Source organism: Eucalyptus grandis, chromosome 5 (assembly GCF_016545825.1).
Source record: "Eucalyptus grandis isolate ANBG69807.140 chromosome 5, ASM1654582v1, whole genome shotgun sequence".
Taxonomy (NCBI): Eukaryota; Viridiplantae; Streptophyta; class Magnoliopsida; order Myrtales; family Myrtaceae; genus Eucalyptus; species Eucalyptus grandis.
Genome location: NC_052616.1, coordinates 8,456,337 through 8,472,672, shown reverse-complemented (window position 1 = coordinate 8,472,672; position 16,336 = coordinate 8,456,337). Strand labels below are relative to the sequence as shown.

Below are 16,336 nucleotides of genomic sequence, written 5' to 3'. Positions count from 1 at the left end.
ATCTGCAGTTTTTTGGAGATGCTGAAGGGGTGACTTAAGGCTGATGACCATGCATCTGAGACCACCCTGTGGCATTCATCATCTTGAAGCCAATAAGATTCGAAGGTGAAACTCCTCTTCCTCCTTTTTAATTTGACTTCTGTAGTTAAGAGTAGTGGACAATGATCCGAGCCTATAGCAGGTAAAGCGTAAACTTCAGCTTCCGGATAGGTTAATCGCCATTCCATTGTGCACACAGCTCTATCTATTCGCTCCTTTACAGCTTCCTCACCACTTCTATTGTTCACCCAAGTGTAGGCACACCAACGCTTTGATGTTTAAATACATGCAATGTGCTAGTCCCCAGAATTAAGTTCTCATATCCCAATTTTCAATTAACAGAGTAACATACGTTATTCATGATTGGACCAAGCCAACAAATTTGACTCGACTTAGTGGGTGAGGTCCAAAAGAAGACAATGCAAAGACTAAAGCATATGCAGAAAAGCATCTTTCGTTATTTATCAATACTTTTATGCAGCAGAAAAGTATATTTAATTTCAACTTTCCCCTCAGGTTGCCATGGACAAAGGGCAGAAGAGTGCAGAGAAGGAGAGTACTAAAGGAGTATCCGCTCCTTTCATCCCTCAGATATCCTCAGGAAGAAATAGCAGCCAATATGACGTGTTCTTGAGTTTTAGAGGCTCAGATACCCGCAAGGCATTCACCGATCACCTCTATAATAGTCTGGTCAACATAGGGATTGTACCAATTTGTGTGTTCAGAGACGATAACAACATCCCAATTGGCAAGGAATTTGGTTCATATATTCTTGATGCCATCACATGCTCTAGGATTTTGATCCCCATCATCTCCGAAAATTATGCATCAAGCAAATGGTGTCTCCGTGAGCTTATTCATATTATGGACTGCAGCAAGAGCACGTCACACGTAGTGTTGCCCATTTTTTTATAAAGTGAACCCATCACATGTTCGGTATCTAAAAGGTAGTTTTGGGGAGGCCTTCCATTCAAGTAAGGAGCATTTTGATGAGAAGGATATCCAGGAAGGGCAGCGAGCACTTAGCGAAGTGAGTTACTTAAATGGTTGGGAATCTGAGAAATTTGCCAACGGGTACTTCGCTTCAGCCTAAACTTTGTTTATTATTATTATTATTATTTTGGTAAGTAATTTTTCTTATTCACACAAAGCTGATGAAAATATGGATGAACTACTTCCACCACAAGCTCACAACCCCAAAATGTCCCCATGAACAACCATAATGCCCCAGGGACAGCAAACACTATACTCCCCAAGATGTCCCTTGAAAACTAAACCAACAACAACTAAAACCAAAGTATCCGGCGGTGCCCAAGAATTTTACAATTGTCTCAATTACAGAGCTAAAAACAAAGAAACGACAACCCCTTCGGGCCAATAGTATCAATCTCTAAACGGCATGTCTACAAAGGACTCAGTTGATAAGGATCGAATGGTTCGCATTGACCATGCCTACGTTCGATTGCCACTGCTAGTAAACTCCCATTGGTAGGCGATCCGAAAGTCAACTATAAGTCCTCAACGTGGGCAGTTGGGACTTGGGAGTCCCTGGCCTTCGAATTGGGAACCCCCCTCCTCCTAAACTTTTTTGTAACCACAAAAAGCAAAAAAAAAAAATCTACCTCCTATCCTTAACTCGCGGCAACCTTAAGCCTTCTAACAAACGTTATACTTCCAAAGACTCTTAATGGGCACGTGCACCACCTTATCCATCGGCATAAAAGAAAGGGGAAAAAAATGAAATGACTGCCATGTTCATCTTCCATTGTTATTTGTAATACCGAAACATCTTGTATGTTAATTCGCTCCATCCATCCTTAGCATTTATGTAGGTGTCTTTTATATTAGATTAAGCATATTTACAAAGTTATCATGAGTTTTGTTGTTTGATAGGCATGAAGGAGAATTAGTGAAAAAAGTTATCAAAATTGTTCTGGGCAAATTGGGACATGATTTTCAGCTTGATGTTACTAAACACTTAGTTGGAATCCGTGATCATGTGAATAAAATTAGAAATTGGGTAGACACTTCTACCAGTGATGTTCGAATGATTGGAATCTATGGCATGGGCGGGATCGGTAAAACAACTCTTGCCAAGGTCATCTACAACGGGCTATCGAATGATTTTGAGCATCGTAGCTTCCTTTCAAATATTCGAGAAACAGCTCACTGCAATGGTATTCATCATCTACAAAATCAACTAATTAAGGAAATCGAGCCAACCGAACGTCAAATTTGGAACGTTGATGATGGAATTAATGTGATCAAATCTAGATTGAAAGGGAAAAAGACTCTCATTCTTCTGGATGATATAGATCACTTGAATCAACTAAATGCTTTGGCTAGAGATCGTAAGTGGTTTATGACAGGAAGTACAATCATTGTTACAACCAGATATAAAGCTATTCTGGATCAATCTGAGTTCAAGGTAGACTACAAGTACGAATTGAATGAATTGGATGAGGTGCATTCTTTGCTTTTATTTAACAAGTATGCATTTCATATGGACCATTCTTCAAGGGACTTTGAGTATATTTCTCGTAAGATCATATCCACCATGGGTGGACTTCCCTTGGCTCTTGAGGTAATAGGTTCACGCTTGTATGAAAAAACAGATCGAGAAGTATGGCAAGATGTGCTAGAGAAATTAAGAAAAGAACCATATGGAGATGTCCAAGACAAATTGAAGATAAGTTATGATGCATTAGAAGATGGACATAAGGAGATTTTTCTCGATATTGCTTGTTTCTTTATTGGCAAAGAGAGCAAATTCGCAATTTATATGTGGAAGGACTGTGGATTTTATCCAAGTCAAGGGATTGAAGAATTGAAGCTGAGGAGTTTAATAAAAATTGGAGGTCATGGTGAGTTAAGGATGCATGATCAATTGAGAGATCTTGGAAGGACAATTGTTTGCAAAGAAGGACCGCTTGAGAGACGAAGCAGATTATGGGTCAACAATGAAGCCTCCAGCATACTAATGGGAAAAAAGGTAATACATGACACTCCTTCTTTCCCTCTCCCTCGTAATTTCATACATTTAATCTGATCTATTCCAATCTTTTATCTAGTATGATAAGATGCTCCTACTTCTTAGGAAAAATTCCTTTCATGATTCATGCCCATCATAGATTAATTGTGACGGCTAATTAAGGATGAAGAAGTTATATTCTCTCGTGATGGTTATGAAATGGAATATATCCAAATATTCAGATTCAATGGTGTAAATTATATATGTCAAAAAATTAATTTACAACAAATTTAAAGTCTTTTATTAACAATTCTACACTAAAAATCTTGTTTTGTAAAAGTCTGTAATTTTCATATTTAGTAGAAAATGTTGATAATCTGAAAGACTACAATAATAAATAGAGATGAAGCATGAACATCATAGAACAAATAAATGAAGATTAGTTGGTTCATAATAACGCTAGATAATAACTAATAATTAAACAAAACATTTTTTTTTTTAAAAAGACGTCAAATGCATGGAAATCTCTCATGGATAAGGGTACCTTCACTTCCTGGAAACTCCTCCTACTTTGTGGGCAATAGGCTCTACTTTGTCGCGTTTCTAGACTCGATGCGTACAACTTCCACAATTAAGTTACTTCAAAATCAAATAAAGATAATAACTTTAATCAATTTTAAATGAACCCGCAAGTTATTTTTGTCATTTAGCATTTAAAAGTGAAAACACCGGTAATCGCCACTACCATTGTCGAAGCATAGTTAGTCTGCTGTCAAACAAAAAAATAAATAGGTGCTTTACTTCTTTTAAAAAGGAAATTGTTCATCATTTGATACTTCTATTGGCGTCATTACACCAATCCAGCATAAATGGCGCCCGTGGTACACTTGGGTCTAGTCTATATCTAATATAATATCACAACTAAAAAGGTGAAGCCCTTAAAATTTTACCTTCATATTTCCATGAATTTATTATATATAATATAATCACCATTACTCACTGTTTAAATATAATTAATCAATTGTCAGAAAAAGAAATAAGTAAATAAACTTTTGCTTTGCTTCTTTTTTAAAGAGAGAATTGTTCATCTTTAAAAGTATGTCATAGGTCCAATCCAACATAAATGGTGCGCGTAGCGCATATTAGATCTAGTTTATATAGAATCTAGTCTAATCTCACTTTAGGTTCCTTCCAAGTTTACCCCTATATAAGGATTCCCTATGCCTATGGCAAATCAGTAAAGTCTCACTTTTGTAGAGCACTTTTTCTCAAACCAACCCATCTCACACCTTCGAAGATTATTTAACGTCTTCTTCATCAGCATCTCATATCATTCCCACTTCCTAACATCCTGCTCTTATTATTCGAAATTTTAGTTACAAAGTTCAAATGAAAATAAGCACAACGTTAACAGAGCGCAAACGTAGCGCCTGTATAGTGTCTTGTTGAAATAAAGCAAACTCAAACTACAAAAAGTAACACCGTTTCTAGGTCGAGTTTTATTTTAATGTCTCACACATGCATTTTCTTGAATAGGTCGAGTGAGGGGCACTACTCGCTTGAAATTACTTTTGCTATGGAAATGCATGTTAACAAATGATGAAAGCATGCACATACTAAAACTAACACCGACAATTTAAAAATAAAATACCTCTAGAAAATTTATTTAACAAAAGTGGATAGTCAAAACTTCAAAATCCCTCGTTCACGATTTGTATATTCACATTGAGTCGGGGTTTGATTTATTTGGGTCAAAATCGAGACACTAATCCAATAACAAGTTTAAAAGAAGTTTCATGTGTTCGGATTTATTGCTCTAGTTTTTAAAATTTTGATGCTTACCACTGATTAATTAAACTTTCCCCGCCCCCGGGGGGGTGGTGTGAATATAAGTATTGTTATTGAAGTCAATAAGAGCAATATGGAATATTTTTCACCATCTTCTATTGATTTTTTTTTTTGGTCGGAAATAAGTAATATTATTCAGAAAGAGATAATATTACAATTAGCAACCAAAGCATCCGCATAAAGGATATCTAATAAAGCAGTAGGAGGCGAGGAGGCCCAACTAGAGGAAAGAGAACCGGTTTTATGAGCCTTAGCAGCCCAATCTGCCCCAAAATTCGCCCCTCTTCTACAAAACCTAATTCGCAAATTGGAGAAGTCGCGAAGAAGAGCCACAGCTTCAGCACAAAGCGATCGAACCTCCCATGGCGAATCAGTTAAGCCTCGTCACCGAATCGATTAGGGTTTTTGAATCCGATTCGATCACAAGCGATCGAGGCTCTGTTCTTCTCCAACAGTAGCGTAGAGTGATCGTGAAGGCATGATATTCGGCTTGCAAAGTAGACGAAGCTACAAAACTTCTGGTAAGTCCATCGATAAACTTCCCATTATGATCACGGCAGATGCAGGCCATAGTCCCTTCAGTACCGCCCGGTTGAAACGCTCCATCGATGTTCACTTTTAGGAATTTGGGGTCAGGGGGTCGCCAGAGTTCTTCTGGGCTAAGACGGGTTTTTGTCGTGATACCGCCTGCTATGGAGGACAACTGCGCCGACCGAACAGTAGCTAGAGACAGATCAACGACCCTAAGTGGATCCGGATGTTGATGTCGGAAGATAAAATTGTTCGGCTTTCCGTAGTCCACAAGAGTGTAGCAACCACTTCGAAAGCTGGTGAGTTCTGTTTTTGTGACAGCATATTTCCAAGCCAATCTCCGAGATATTGTATGTGTGGTGTAGGAATCTGAATATTAATTAGAGGATGAGACCAGATAGCTGTTGTCCATTGGCAATATAGAAATGTATGTGCTGTTGTTTCTACTGCATCTGTAGAACAGAGAGGGCATATAATGTCTGGGATAATGTGGCGATAGAACAGGTTAGTCTTGGTCGGTAGAGCATCATGGTTAAGGGACCACAGAAATAGTCTTATTTTTGGGGGTATCTGCAGCTTCCATATATGTTTCCATAGCATCTCCCAAGCTTGAGTCGAATCAATGGCTATGTTGAGAGTAACGCCACAGAGGACTGGCTATCTCTGTCTAATTGATTGGTATCCCTTTTTGACACTATATTTGCCATCAGTAGATGCAGACCAAATAAGTTGATCCGAAATATAATTAGGTTTGACTGGTATGGTAAGAATTTCAACCACAGTGGAATCATCAAAAAATCTTCGCAAGAGAGGAGCATTCCATGTGTTGTGGCTGAAATCAATATAATCTGCTAACAACGGGGTTCATCTCGTTGAGCTGGACCACCTAATATTCCTCTTGGTAACCAATGATCAGTCCTTGGTCTGATTGTGCGGCCATCCCCTACTGCCCATCAGAGATTGGGTAGAATAACATCACGTCCTGCTAACAGACTTTGCCAACCCCAGGATGGTCGACTACCTTTCTCAGCTTGTGCAAAGTCACATGATGGAAAATAGAGACATTTAAATAGCCTACTCCACAGGGACGAAGGTCCCTGAATTAAACGACATGCCTGCTTTCCAAGTAAGGCTCTATTAAAATCCATAAGGTCCCTAAAGCCAAGACCACCTTTGGTTTTACTCTTTTTAAGCAGTTCCCAGTTTGTCCAGTGAATGCCAGGTTTAGTACTATTATTTTGCCACCAGAAGCGTGCAATTTTCTTTTCAACAGATTTACAAATAGAAGTAGGGATTTTAAATATAGCCATAGCTTACTGAGGGATTGCTTGAACAACAGTCTTGATCAGAACTTCCTTATCGCCCTTGGAGATAAGCTTTTCTTTCCAACCCTTTAAATTAGAATCAACTTTGCCCAATATCCAAGCAAACATCTCTCTTTTTTTTTTTTGGTCGGAAATAAGTAATATTATTCAGAAAGAGATAATATTACAATTAGCAACCAAAGCATCCGCATAAAGGATATCTAATAAAGCAAAAGAGGAGGCGAGGAGGCCCAACTAGAGGGAAGAGAACCGGTTTTATGAGCCTTAGCAGCCCAATCTCGCCCCCCAAAATTCGCCCCTCTTCTACAAAACCTAATTCGCAAATTGGAGAAGTCGCGAAGAAGAGCCACAGCTTCAGCACAGAGCGATCGAACCTCCCATGGCGAATCAGTTAAGCCTGTCACCGAATCGATTAGGGTTTTTGAATCTGATTCGATCACAAGCAGATCAGAGGCTCTGTTCTTCTCCAACAGGTAGCGTAGAGTGATCGTGAAGGCATGATATTCGGCTTGCAAAGTAGACGAAGCTACAAAACTTCTGGTAAGTCCATCGATAAACTTCCCATTATGATCACGGCAGATGCAGGCCATAGTCCCTTCAAGCATCCGCCTGGTTGAAACGCTCCATCGATGTTCACTTTCAGGAATTCAGGATCAGGGGGTCGCTAGAGTTCTTCTGGGCTGAGACAGGTTTTTGTCGTGATACCGCCTGCTATGGAGGACAACTGCGCCGACCGAACAATGTAGCTAGAGACAGATCAACGACCCTAAGTGGATCTGGATGTTGATGCCGGAAGATAAAATTGTTTCTGGCTTTCTAGGTAGTCCACAAGAGTGTAGCAACCACTTCGAAAGCTGGTGAGTTCTGTTTTTGTGACAGCTGTTGACACCTAAATTTTGGCGACCCGTTTAGTCATTTATCGCATAAAAATCAGGGATTAATTTTAACCCCTAAATATATATATATAATTGCATAACATATGGTCATTAGGAGCATATTTAATTTAATTGCATATTTGTTGGGCCGGCGGTGAATGGATGGCTTTAAACTTTGGATAAGTGAATAATTCCTCCGTGGTTATTGATATTACATTTACATGGGTGTCCTAAATTGTTAAAGTTGATTAAGAAATTTCCAGCATATTGGCACCGACATATTTGTGCATTTAAGGGAACGAATGCAAAGGAAGGACAGCGTGTAAGCGGCCACCGATTCGCACATGGAGAAGCCCATCCACGTGAAGGAAAATTATGCGCTTAGCCATAATTCGGTCAACGTGGGGAGCAAGAAATTGACCAGCATTATTTTAAGAGGAAAGAATTTATCTGGTCTGATTCGTACAATATGCACAAAGGAAATTCGAAAGATCAGCATGAGAAGGGAATGTTGGGCACGTTCTACACTGCGGGCACACGGATTTGCAAAAAAGATATATCCCTGCAGAGAAGGCATTCGGTCAATGAGGAAAAGAAAAGGAAATAGAATATATTTCAAAGCATGCACAAAAGGAAACGAAATATGCTTTCTTTCCATGATAGTTCAAACCCTTTGCCTATAAAGGACCTTCGCAGACGAAGAATAAAAGGAGGCCACACAATCGATACAAACGGCCGTCACTCGAAGGAAAAGAGAACACGTTCGCAAGGGAGAGCTCTCTCTCTCTCTCTCTCTCTCTCTCTCTCTCCAATATTTGTTCATGATCTCATCCCCTCATCAATGGATACAGAGCTCCACCTCTCTCGCGGACGCTAGGAGAACATTCGCAAAAAGGGGCTACTCTATTTCAAGGCGACAAAAAAAATACTGAAGAGACGGCCACAATTCCGAGACGAGCAGAGAATGGAGAGAGAGAGCGGACATTCTACACATGAAAGAGAAATCGTGAAGAATGAGACCCGCCTGGCCAATTGAAGATCCCGTTGCCCACTAAGTCTTCAAAATCAAATTCTTTTTGCTACCGTGGAGATTCACGCCCATTCTCGATCAATATCTCACTTTCATCTCCTTTCTCTATCAAGAAATTGGCGCACAAGTCCTTGATCGCATATATTTTGTTGTTGTTTTGCTTCGGAAACGAGTTAATGTTCAAGATCTCTACAGGCATCCCCGACGCAAGCCACATCCGTGTGGCCTATTAGGCCATATGCGGAATCCCCAGCAACGACGAATACTGGTCTTTCTTTGCAGGTTTCCTAGTCGAGCCAAGCACTGCCATCCAGCTGTCCGAGCCGAACCGTCCGTCGGTCCAGGTTTGCAAAATCAATATTCAAATAGGTTGAGCTTTCACGTGAAGATGAGCATATAGTTAAGCAGCGAAAGGAATCTGTTTAGTCAGCTTATACATGTCCTGATCGTGTATTAATTTGCTTCCGCCGATTGCATGTTTCCCTGCACTTGCATAAAAAGTCAAACCGCATTAATTGAACGATGAAGAGAATTTAGGCAACGCACGAAAAAAAGAAGAGAGGTATGTGGACAAAGTTCGGTGGGATCGGCTGTGGATGAGGCCAAATAAAAAGCACTCTCCCTGTTCCTTCGAGATCACTAGCCGCAAGCTCTATCTCCGCGAGCCCGCCCACACCGCGAGCCGTGTAGCCTCCGCCATTTGTGAGCCCCTTGCCGCTGGTCCACGGTTTCGAGTCGACATCCCAATTTGGAAAAGTTATTGGTGCGATATCGAGAGCTAGGTAAGATTTTTTATTGATTCGATTTTCTTATATTTTATTGTCCGATCCATGGGATCGCGATTTATTTGAATATTTGTTCGTTATTGCCATATCCAAAAGATCTCTTAATCCCTCATGAATTAGGAAATTTTCCTAATTTCGCAACGTGCATATGATTGACAGTCTGATTCACGCTCGAAATATGACTCGCAATCGCACGGAAAAATCACCAATCCGATCTCACGCTCGAGATACGATTTGCGATATTCTTTGAAATTGGCCAATCCGATCTCATGCACGAGATACGATTCGTCAATTTATTTCCAAAATGGACATGGACGATATCTTGCTTCTGATTTGCTGCCGTGCTGTTCTTGATATCTTATTTTGATTGCTCCCGTAAAAGAAAGGAAAGATCCAAACAAATCTGAGTTAGATTAGGTTCGTCTTAGAATATTCATCATTTTAGGGTTATCTTGCATGTTTAGAATAGGAATTTTATTTATTTTGAATTTTTGAAAAAATGAAAAATCCAAAAAAATGCATTCATTTAGGATGTTAGTTTTTTTTTAAATTTGAATTGCATGTTTAATTATTTGGCCATTTAATTTCGAATTTCATAAAAATTTAGAATTAGAGCATTCTTTGCACGTCATGGCATATTAGAATAAGTTGCATGTTTCATTTTAAGTTTAGATTAATGTCTGCATCTTAGGATGGAGCTTGCTAGGTTAAGGCAATATCTTAGTTTAAATTAGGGTTTAGTCTAACCCGATCCTTAATATAAGCTGGATAGAATTTTAATCTAGATAGTCATGTTTTGCATCATAAAAAAAAATGAAATTTGTCTTAGGATAAATTAGTTGCAATTTCTAGGATAGATTGCATTTTTAGAATAAAAAATCATTTGTACGTCATTGCATTGCATTGCACGTCATTAAGATTAAGTCATTTTGGTTAATTTAGATTGCATATTTAATTATTGCATGTTCATTAAGAAATCACAAAAATTCTTATTCGTTCATATAGTTTAGGACATATTGCCATGCCATATCATTTCATATTAGATTAGAAGCATTGCATTGCATATGGACTATACTTTCATTGAAAAAGAGAAAACAAAAATTGAGTGATTGCTTGTTAATTAGAAACCATATCTAGGGTTGTTGATGTGGATTCTAATCTAACAACGCAGATGCTTTCGTTGCTTTGAGGTAAGTCTCGCATTTTATTTATTGCTTTACTTGGGTGTTAAATTGGTGGTTTGCGCACCCGCATGACAACCTCACATGTTAGGGAATTAAAATCAATTCAAGTTGCTTGCCAAACATTTTTTTTCAAAATAAAAGAGAAAGGTACCGAAAGGGCGTTAGAGAAATCTAACGTAACCAAGTCCCCGAACTCACAAATCTCTGGTTCGTAGGAATAAAGTAAATCTCCCGTTACTTTATTTGGGTTTCTAATCGACCCACCAAAAAATAGATTAGTGGCGACTCTCGATTGAAAATCATTTGCATGTTAAGAACTTGAACCGAAAGTCGCGAATTGGTATGGGCTTGGGAGAGCCCGAGTTAAGTCTAGGGTTAACAATCCATTAGTACTATTATTTTGCCACCAGAAGCGTGCAATTTTCTTTTCAACAGATTTACAAATAGAAGTAGGGATTTTAAATATAGCCATAGCTTACTGAGGGATTGCTTGGACAACAGTCTTGATCAGAACTTCCTTACCGCCCTTGGAGATAAGCTTTTCTTTCCAACCCTTTAAATTAGAATCAACTTTGCCCAATATCCAAGCAAACATCTCTCTTTTTGATCTCCCCCAATCTGAGGGTATGCCTAAGTATTTGCCTGTTCTAAGCATCAAAGGCACTCTGAATTCATTGGCCAAATTTTCCTGTAGGACCATGGGGCAATCTCTGCTAAAAAATATTCCAGATTTGTTTCTATTTACTTCCTGTCCAGTGGCCAGACAATATTGATTGATAATATTGGATAGATTTTGACATTCCATCAGCTTGGCATCTAAGAAAAATATAGCATCATCCGCAAAAAATAAGTGAGAAAGTGTAGGACAAAACCTGTTTAACTTGATGCCTTTAAGATGCTCCATTTTCTGCCCGTTCTGTGTAATAAGCTGGGGTGAGGAGTCCAAGAATTTGATATTCCATCTGCATCCCCTTTGCTCCTGTTGTTGTCCTGGAATCGTTTTATCACATGATTGATCCGAGCCTAGCTGATTTGGTTGAGGAACCTCAAATTCCATACCAAAGACCGATCGAAATGAAGAAGAGGGATTTTGCAGAGGAAGCATCAACAATAGCTATGGGCCACCTTGCGTGCCAACCTCGAAGAAGCTCGTTTGCCAACTAGTGTCCTGAGGAAGTTCTGATGCTTGTGAAAATCCAAGCACTTGATCTGGTCTCAACAGCGTATACCTAAATGATTGTGAATGTAGTTTTTTCAATTGAATCTACTTTCTGTGTGCTCATTAGTTTGTACCTCTCTGTTAATCAAATACATACCTGCTGATTTTTTTATGCATGAATCCCTGATGCAGAGTTGTTTGATACGATTGCGTTCTCACTTCTCATGATATCACTCCCAAACTCAACGAGGCTCTGCAGGGGAAGGTATGCCCCGCCAGTCATACCATAACTATAAAAGACTAACTTGTGTGGTTGTACTGAAAATCAATGCAAGGATGCATGATGACAATCTCCTTTGATTTCTATCAGTTTATTAGTAAGGTAAACAAAATTCTTTCAATGTTGTCATTTATCAGTTCTCATGTATGTGGCATTGAACTTGTAAAGTTGAGATTCGCCTCCTAGCAAAACTATACCGAATTGCTGATTTTGCTAATCAGGTAACGCGAAATAATCAAGTGACAAGTACATCTTTCTGTTCTGTAGTTTAGACAATTCATGTTTTTGGTATAGTCTTATTAACATCAGTTCTCTTCCTGAACACAAACGACGAAAGTGCTGCTGATTGCTTACTTTTCCCGAGTCTTTTGTTTTATTTTTCATGGGCCAACCAATGAAGTTTCTCTTGATTACGGTCCGACTGCGAACTACTCAAAAACACCTGGAACGCGTGGCAAGATACGTCCCCAGATTTTGGTGTTGGGGCACGTTATTTATGCATGTGTGCTTTATCTGGGGTATATTGTGATGCTACTTTTCATTTATTAATAGCTAATTAATCCTATCCTTCTTGTGTAGATTCAAAGCTGCACTTCATGAAGCTCGGAGAAAGTCCCAAAACACCACAGATGTAGGTGCAGGCAGGAGCGAACAATGTCACGAGACATTATATAAAAGCGTTCAAAAGTCCGTCGCTATAGGCACTGATCATGTGCCTCGTGTTGTTAATTCTCTTCATAGGATTCTTTGATATAAAGCGACCTCTCCTATGGCACGTCGTCCTTTGCAAGCTTTGACATCATGCTATTCTTTAGCAAAGGCCGATTCTCAAAATACTTGAAGGAAGACCGCATGTGCAGGAGGTCCTGTATGTGAGGTTAAGCATAAACTCATGTTTACTTCAAACTACAATCGTGTGACCGGAAGAGAAGCATTCTTCATGGGAAAAGAAAACGCCATGGAATCGGCAAATAATCTGTCAATCGCAGCCAAGAATTTTACTGAAAAGGTTTGAAGAAGACAGCAGTTTCTCATGTCGGAGAATTTTGAATGAAGTATAAAAATGTTCATTAGCAAGCTATCATCTCTCTGGTCTGGTCACCTCAGAAAATTCATGAATTGACATCTAACAATCGCTTAATTGTATAATCTCAAACTTGGATTTATTCACGCACGAATCTATTAAGCACAAGAGACACGGCCATACATTCTCATACCTGCAACCAAATTTTCTCTGACGTTGGCTACAGTGAAAAACCGACAAAAAATGTTGAGAACATTTTTTAGAAGGGTGAATATAAGCCCCTCCATGGAGCTAATTTTTCAGGTGGAAACGAAGGCCCATAGGCCTACGCAGCGTGATTGATGACCGCCGTGAACTTAGCCCAGATGAAGGAATCGAGTGCGAATCATTGCCCACGCGACGCAAACCAACTAGCCGATCGGGTCCTCAAAGCCCGTTGTAGAAAAAATCCCTCCCTGTTAATCGGTTGTGTAATCCCCGTCCCTCTGGAATATCTTATGTTCTGAGACTCATCTATCGTATTTCAATGGGTTGCTTTCATGAATGAAATAGCTTTTTGGACCTCAAAAAAAAATAATAATAGCCCCTCCCAAAATTTATATGCTAAATGGTAGTCAACGATGATGCGTTCAAGTTTAGTCTAAGTAATTTCTTTGGGGTCAATCTCAGACATTTTCCGACCTTGTACTGGATTATTATTGGGGAATTTTTAGTAGTTAAGAGCTGCTCACAAACTTCTAGTCTACTGACTTAATTTTTCCGGAGCTCAAGACAAGTCCAAGTAGCCTGTTGAGCCAAGTTCAAATCTACAAGTACTATATCATATCTAATGCGGATCTAGTGAATGAGTCAAAACGCTTGTTAAGCATACTTGACATGAGCTGGCTGCTTACCAAGTGCCTAGGCAGCTGTTAATTACAACTGACAAGTAATACTTTCTTCATTTGCGTTGTTTACCTTCATTTATGCATTTCAAGTGAACGATCTTCAAAAAAATCCAACACTACGGGTGCGTTTGTTTCATGGAAAACAAAATGATAAAGGAAAATGTTTTCCGGGAAAGTATTTTCTAAGAATACGGTTTGTTTTCCTTTGTTTAGTGATGTATAATTGAAAATGTTTTCTGTCGTTTGGATCCCATTAAAAAAAATAATTTCACACTTCATCACATGAATTTTTTTTCCTGCCTGGCTTACAATGGGTGAGCTCTAGCTGTCGCCAGAGGCACCGAGCTCACCAGCTAGCCGCTAGAGGCTGCGAGCTCACCCAATCTGGCGAGGCTTGAGCCTCATCATTGGAGGCCACGAGCTCACCCGATTTAGCAAGGCTTGAGGCTCATCGACCTCGAGTAAGCTCAAGCCTTGTTGTCGAACGCCATGAGATCGCTTGATTTGGTGAGACCAAAGCTCACTGGCCGTCCTTGTGGCCAGTGACGAGAAAGGAAGAAAAGAAAAGAAAAATAAGCAATGTCAATTTTTTTTTTAAATGTTTTCCAAATTTTTATTTTTTTTTAAATAATAAATTCAAATTCTATTTTTATAAGAATAATTGTTTGTAAACCAAGCATCAAATCTAAGTTTTGGTAGATTCGGAAAACATTTTCTTTCTTTCAAATGGGAAATCATTTTCCTGAATTTAAGAAAAAAAACGTTTTCCGTTGACCCATTTTTCGCCCAGAAAATGAGGAAAGCGTTTTCCCTGAAAATGTTTTCTGCGAAACAAACGCACCCTACTTTCCTCTTTCGCGTGAAAAAATCGCCATGTTCTGAAAGTATTGCCAGTCTCAATGACATTTCTAGTCTTACCGCTAGTGTCCGAAAAAGAGTGAACAAAAAAAAAAAAAAAAAAATGAACGTTTCAACTGCTGTCATGGTGTGCATAAATAAACTTTTATCGTCTTTCAATTTAACATTTTGCTTTTGGTCTGTTCGATGTTGTTTTGCATGTCGGATAAGGCAGGCATTCCAGTGGGGAGTGTCTCTTGTGGAGTCTTCAACTGGAACAGTAGAACTGTCCCTTTTTACAGCTTATATGTTGCAGAACGACGTCCCCAAGAATTCTTTTTAATTTTCCTTTTTTTGATGATGTAGGACCGCTCCTTCAGTGAATAAACTCTAAACATGTAAGGATCGTGTTGATTAACCCAACTGGAGTTAGACAAGGTGCATAAAATCCGGTTCGGACGCCAACTGACTGCAAAACCGAACATAATTGATGTAATGGATAAAGAAAACTGTAAGTTGAACTGCAGATGACAAAATGCATTATCTGTCATTGATGATGTGATTGTGTGAAACATGCGCTTAATCTACATGCACAAGTTCTTTGTGAATCACTAAAGCAATCCAGAAAAAATAGCCATGAGTCAGGGGAAATTATTCAATCAATCCTACACCTATCATATAGATGTTAATTCAATATTAAACTTTTCAATTTTGCTAATTTAGTCTAAACTTCTTTCACAATGTTCCATTTTAATTCTGTTTGTAAATTTTTTTACAGGAAATCGTTGACATGACAATGTGCCACATGGAACAATTGATAAAGATTGGACCACCGTGCTAGCAATTTCCAGGGAAACTTTTTCTAAAATGACTACATTGGAAGTGAAACTGATAACTTCTCTTTGGAATTGAAATTGAAAGTGTCATGACTAGCCTTTTTATGCTTGTCTTATCATCTTATTGTGCAATTGCGTAAAACATGCGATTGATTAGCGGTTCCCTTTTACGAGGACATAGAAAGACAGCAATTTACAATTTAACTAAACAATAATTTGTCAAATCGCGGGAATCACGGGCAAAGAATAGATGGGCCAAGCATGAGTAGTACCTAAATCATAAAACAAACCGTAATTGATGCAAAAGCAACCCCATCATTAAGTGAAAAAAATAGAGGATGGAGCTTTGTACCAAGCTGCCTAAATTGCTCGTGGATCTCATAATAAATTAGCTGATATTTCAATTTTGGAATCACAAAGAACAAAATCAAATGAGTAAAATTGCCAAGACAAGCATTAAATCAAAGCAAATATCAATCAACTAGTTCTTGGGCTTAATGTCAAATGTCACAGCCATCTTCAAAGGAAAACAAAGAAGGAAGCAATACAAGTTTCCACGCCATGCTGGATGACTCCTTCCACGTACATGAGAAAGTATTTTGCATAACATTTATACCAAGTGATACATTGACCGATGCCTTTCATCTTATTGTGTAACCTCAACATTTAACGTATAATCAAAACCATGTCAACATGTTATGTAATATAACATTACATAAAAGATT

At 38.8% G+C, this 16,336-nt stretch overlaps 2 protein-coding genes across 2 annotated transcripts; both read left to right on the top strand.

The window, feature by feature from the left end:
- Nucleotides 1-561: 561 nt before the first annotated feature.
- On the top strand, nucleotides 562-1,132 carry LOC120293591 (toll/interleukin-1 receptor-like protein). The gene is made up of 2 exons (XM_039313279.1): nucleotides 562-886; nucleotides 987-1,132. Exons 1-2 carry the CDS (start codon nucleotides 562-564, stop codon nucleotides 1,130-1,132), a joined length of 471 nt encoding a protein of 156 aa, XP_039169213.1.
- On the top strand, nucleotides 647-5,911 carry LOC120293590 (disease resistance protein RUN1-like). The gene is made up of 4 exons (XM_039313278.1): nucleotides 647-1,113; nucleotides 1,933-3,031; nucleotides 5,711-5,739; nucleotides 5,848-5,911. The coding sequence occupies exons 2-4, from the start codon at nucleotides 2,087-2,089 to the stop codon at nucleotides 5,909-5,911; spliced, it is 1,038 nt and encodes a 345-aa protein (XP_039169212.1). The 5' UTR covers nucleotides 647-1,113; nucleotides 1,933-2,086.
- The last annotated feature ends 10,425 nt before the right edge of the window (nucleotides 5,912-16,336 follow it).

Excerpts from the sequence above, each read along its gene's own strand:
- LOC120293591 (XM_039313279.1), top strand. The coding sequence starts at position 562 with ATGGACAAAGGGCAGAAGAGTGCAGAGAAGGAGAGTACTAAAGGAGTA. Across the intron at positions 887-986 it reads ATCAAGCAAATGGTGTCTCC|GTAGTTTTGGGGAGGCCTTC; the intron begins GTGAGCTTATTC and ends GGTATCTAAAAG.
- LOC120293590 (XM_039313278.1), top strand. The coding sequence starts at position 2,087 with ATGATTGGAATCTATGGCATGGGCGGGATCGGTAAAACAACTCTTGCC. Across the intron at positions 3,032-5,710 it reads GCATACTAATGGGAAAAAAG|CATATTTCCAAGCCAATCTC; the intron begins GTAATACATGAC and ends TTTTTGTGACAG. Across the intron at positions 5,740-5,847 it reads AAGCCAATCTCCGAGATATT|AACAGAGAGGGCATATAATG; the intron begins GTATGTGTGGTG and ends CTGCATCTGTAG.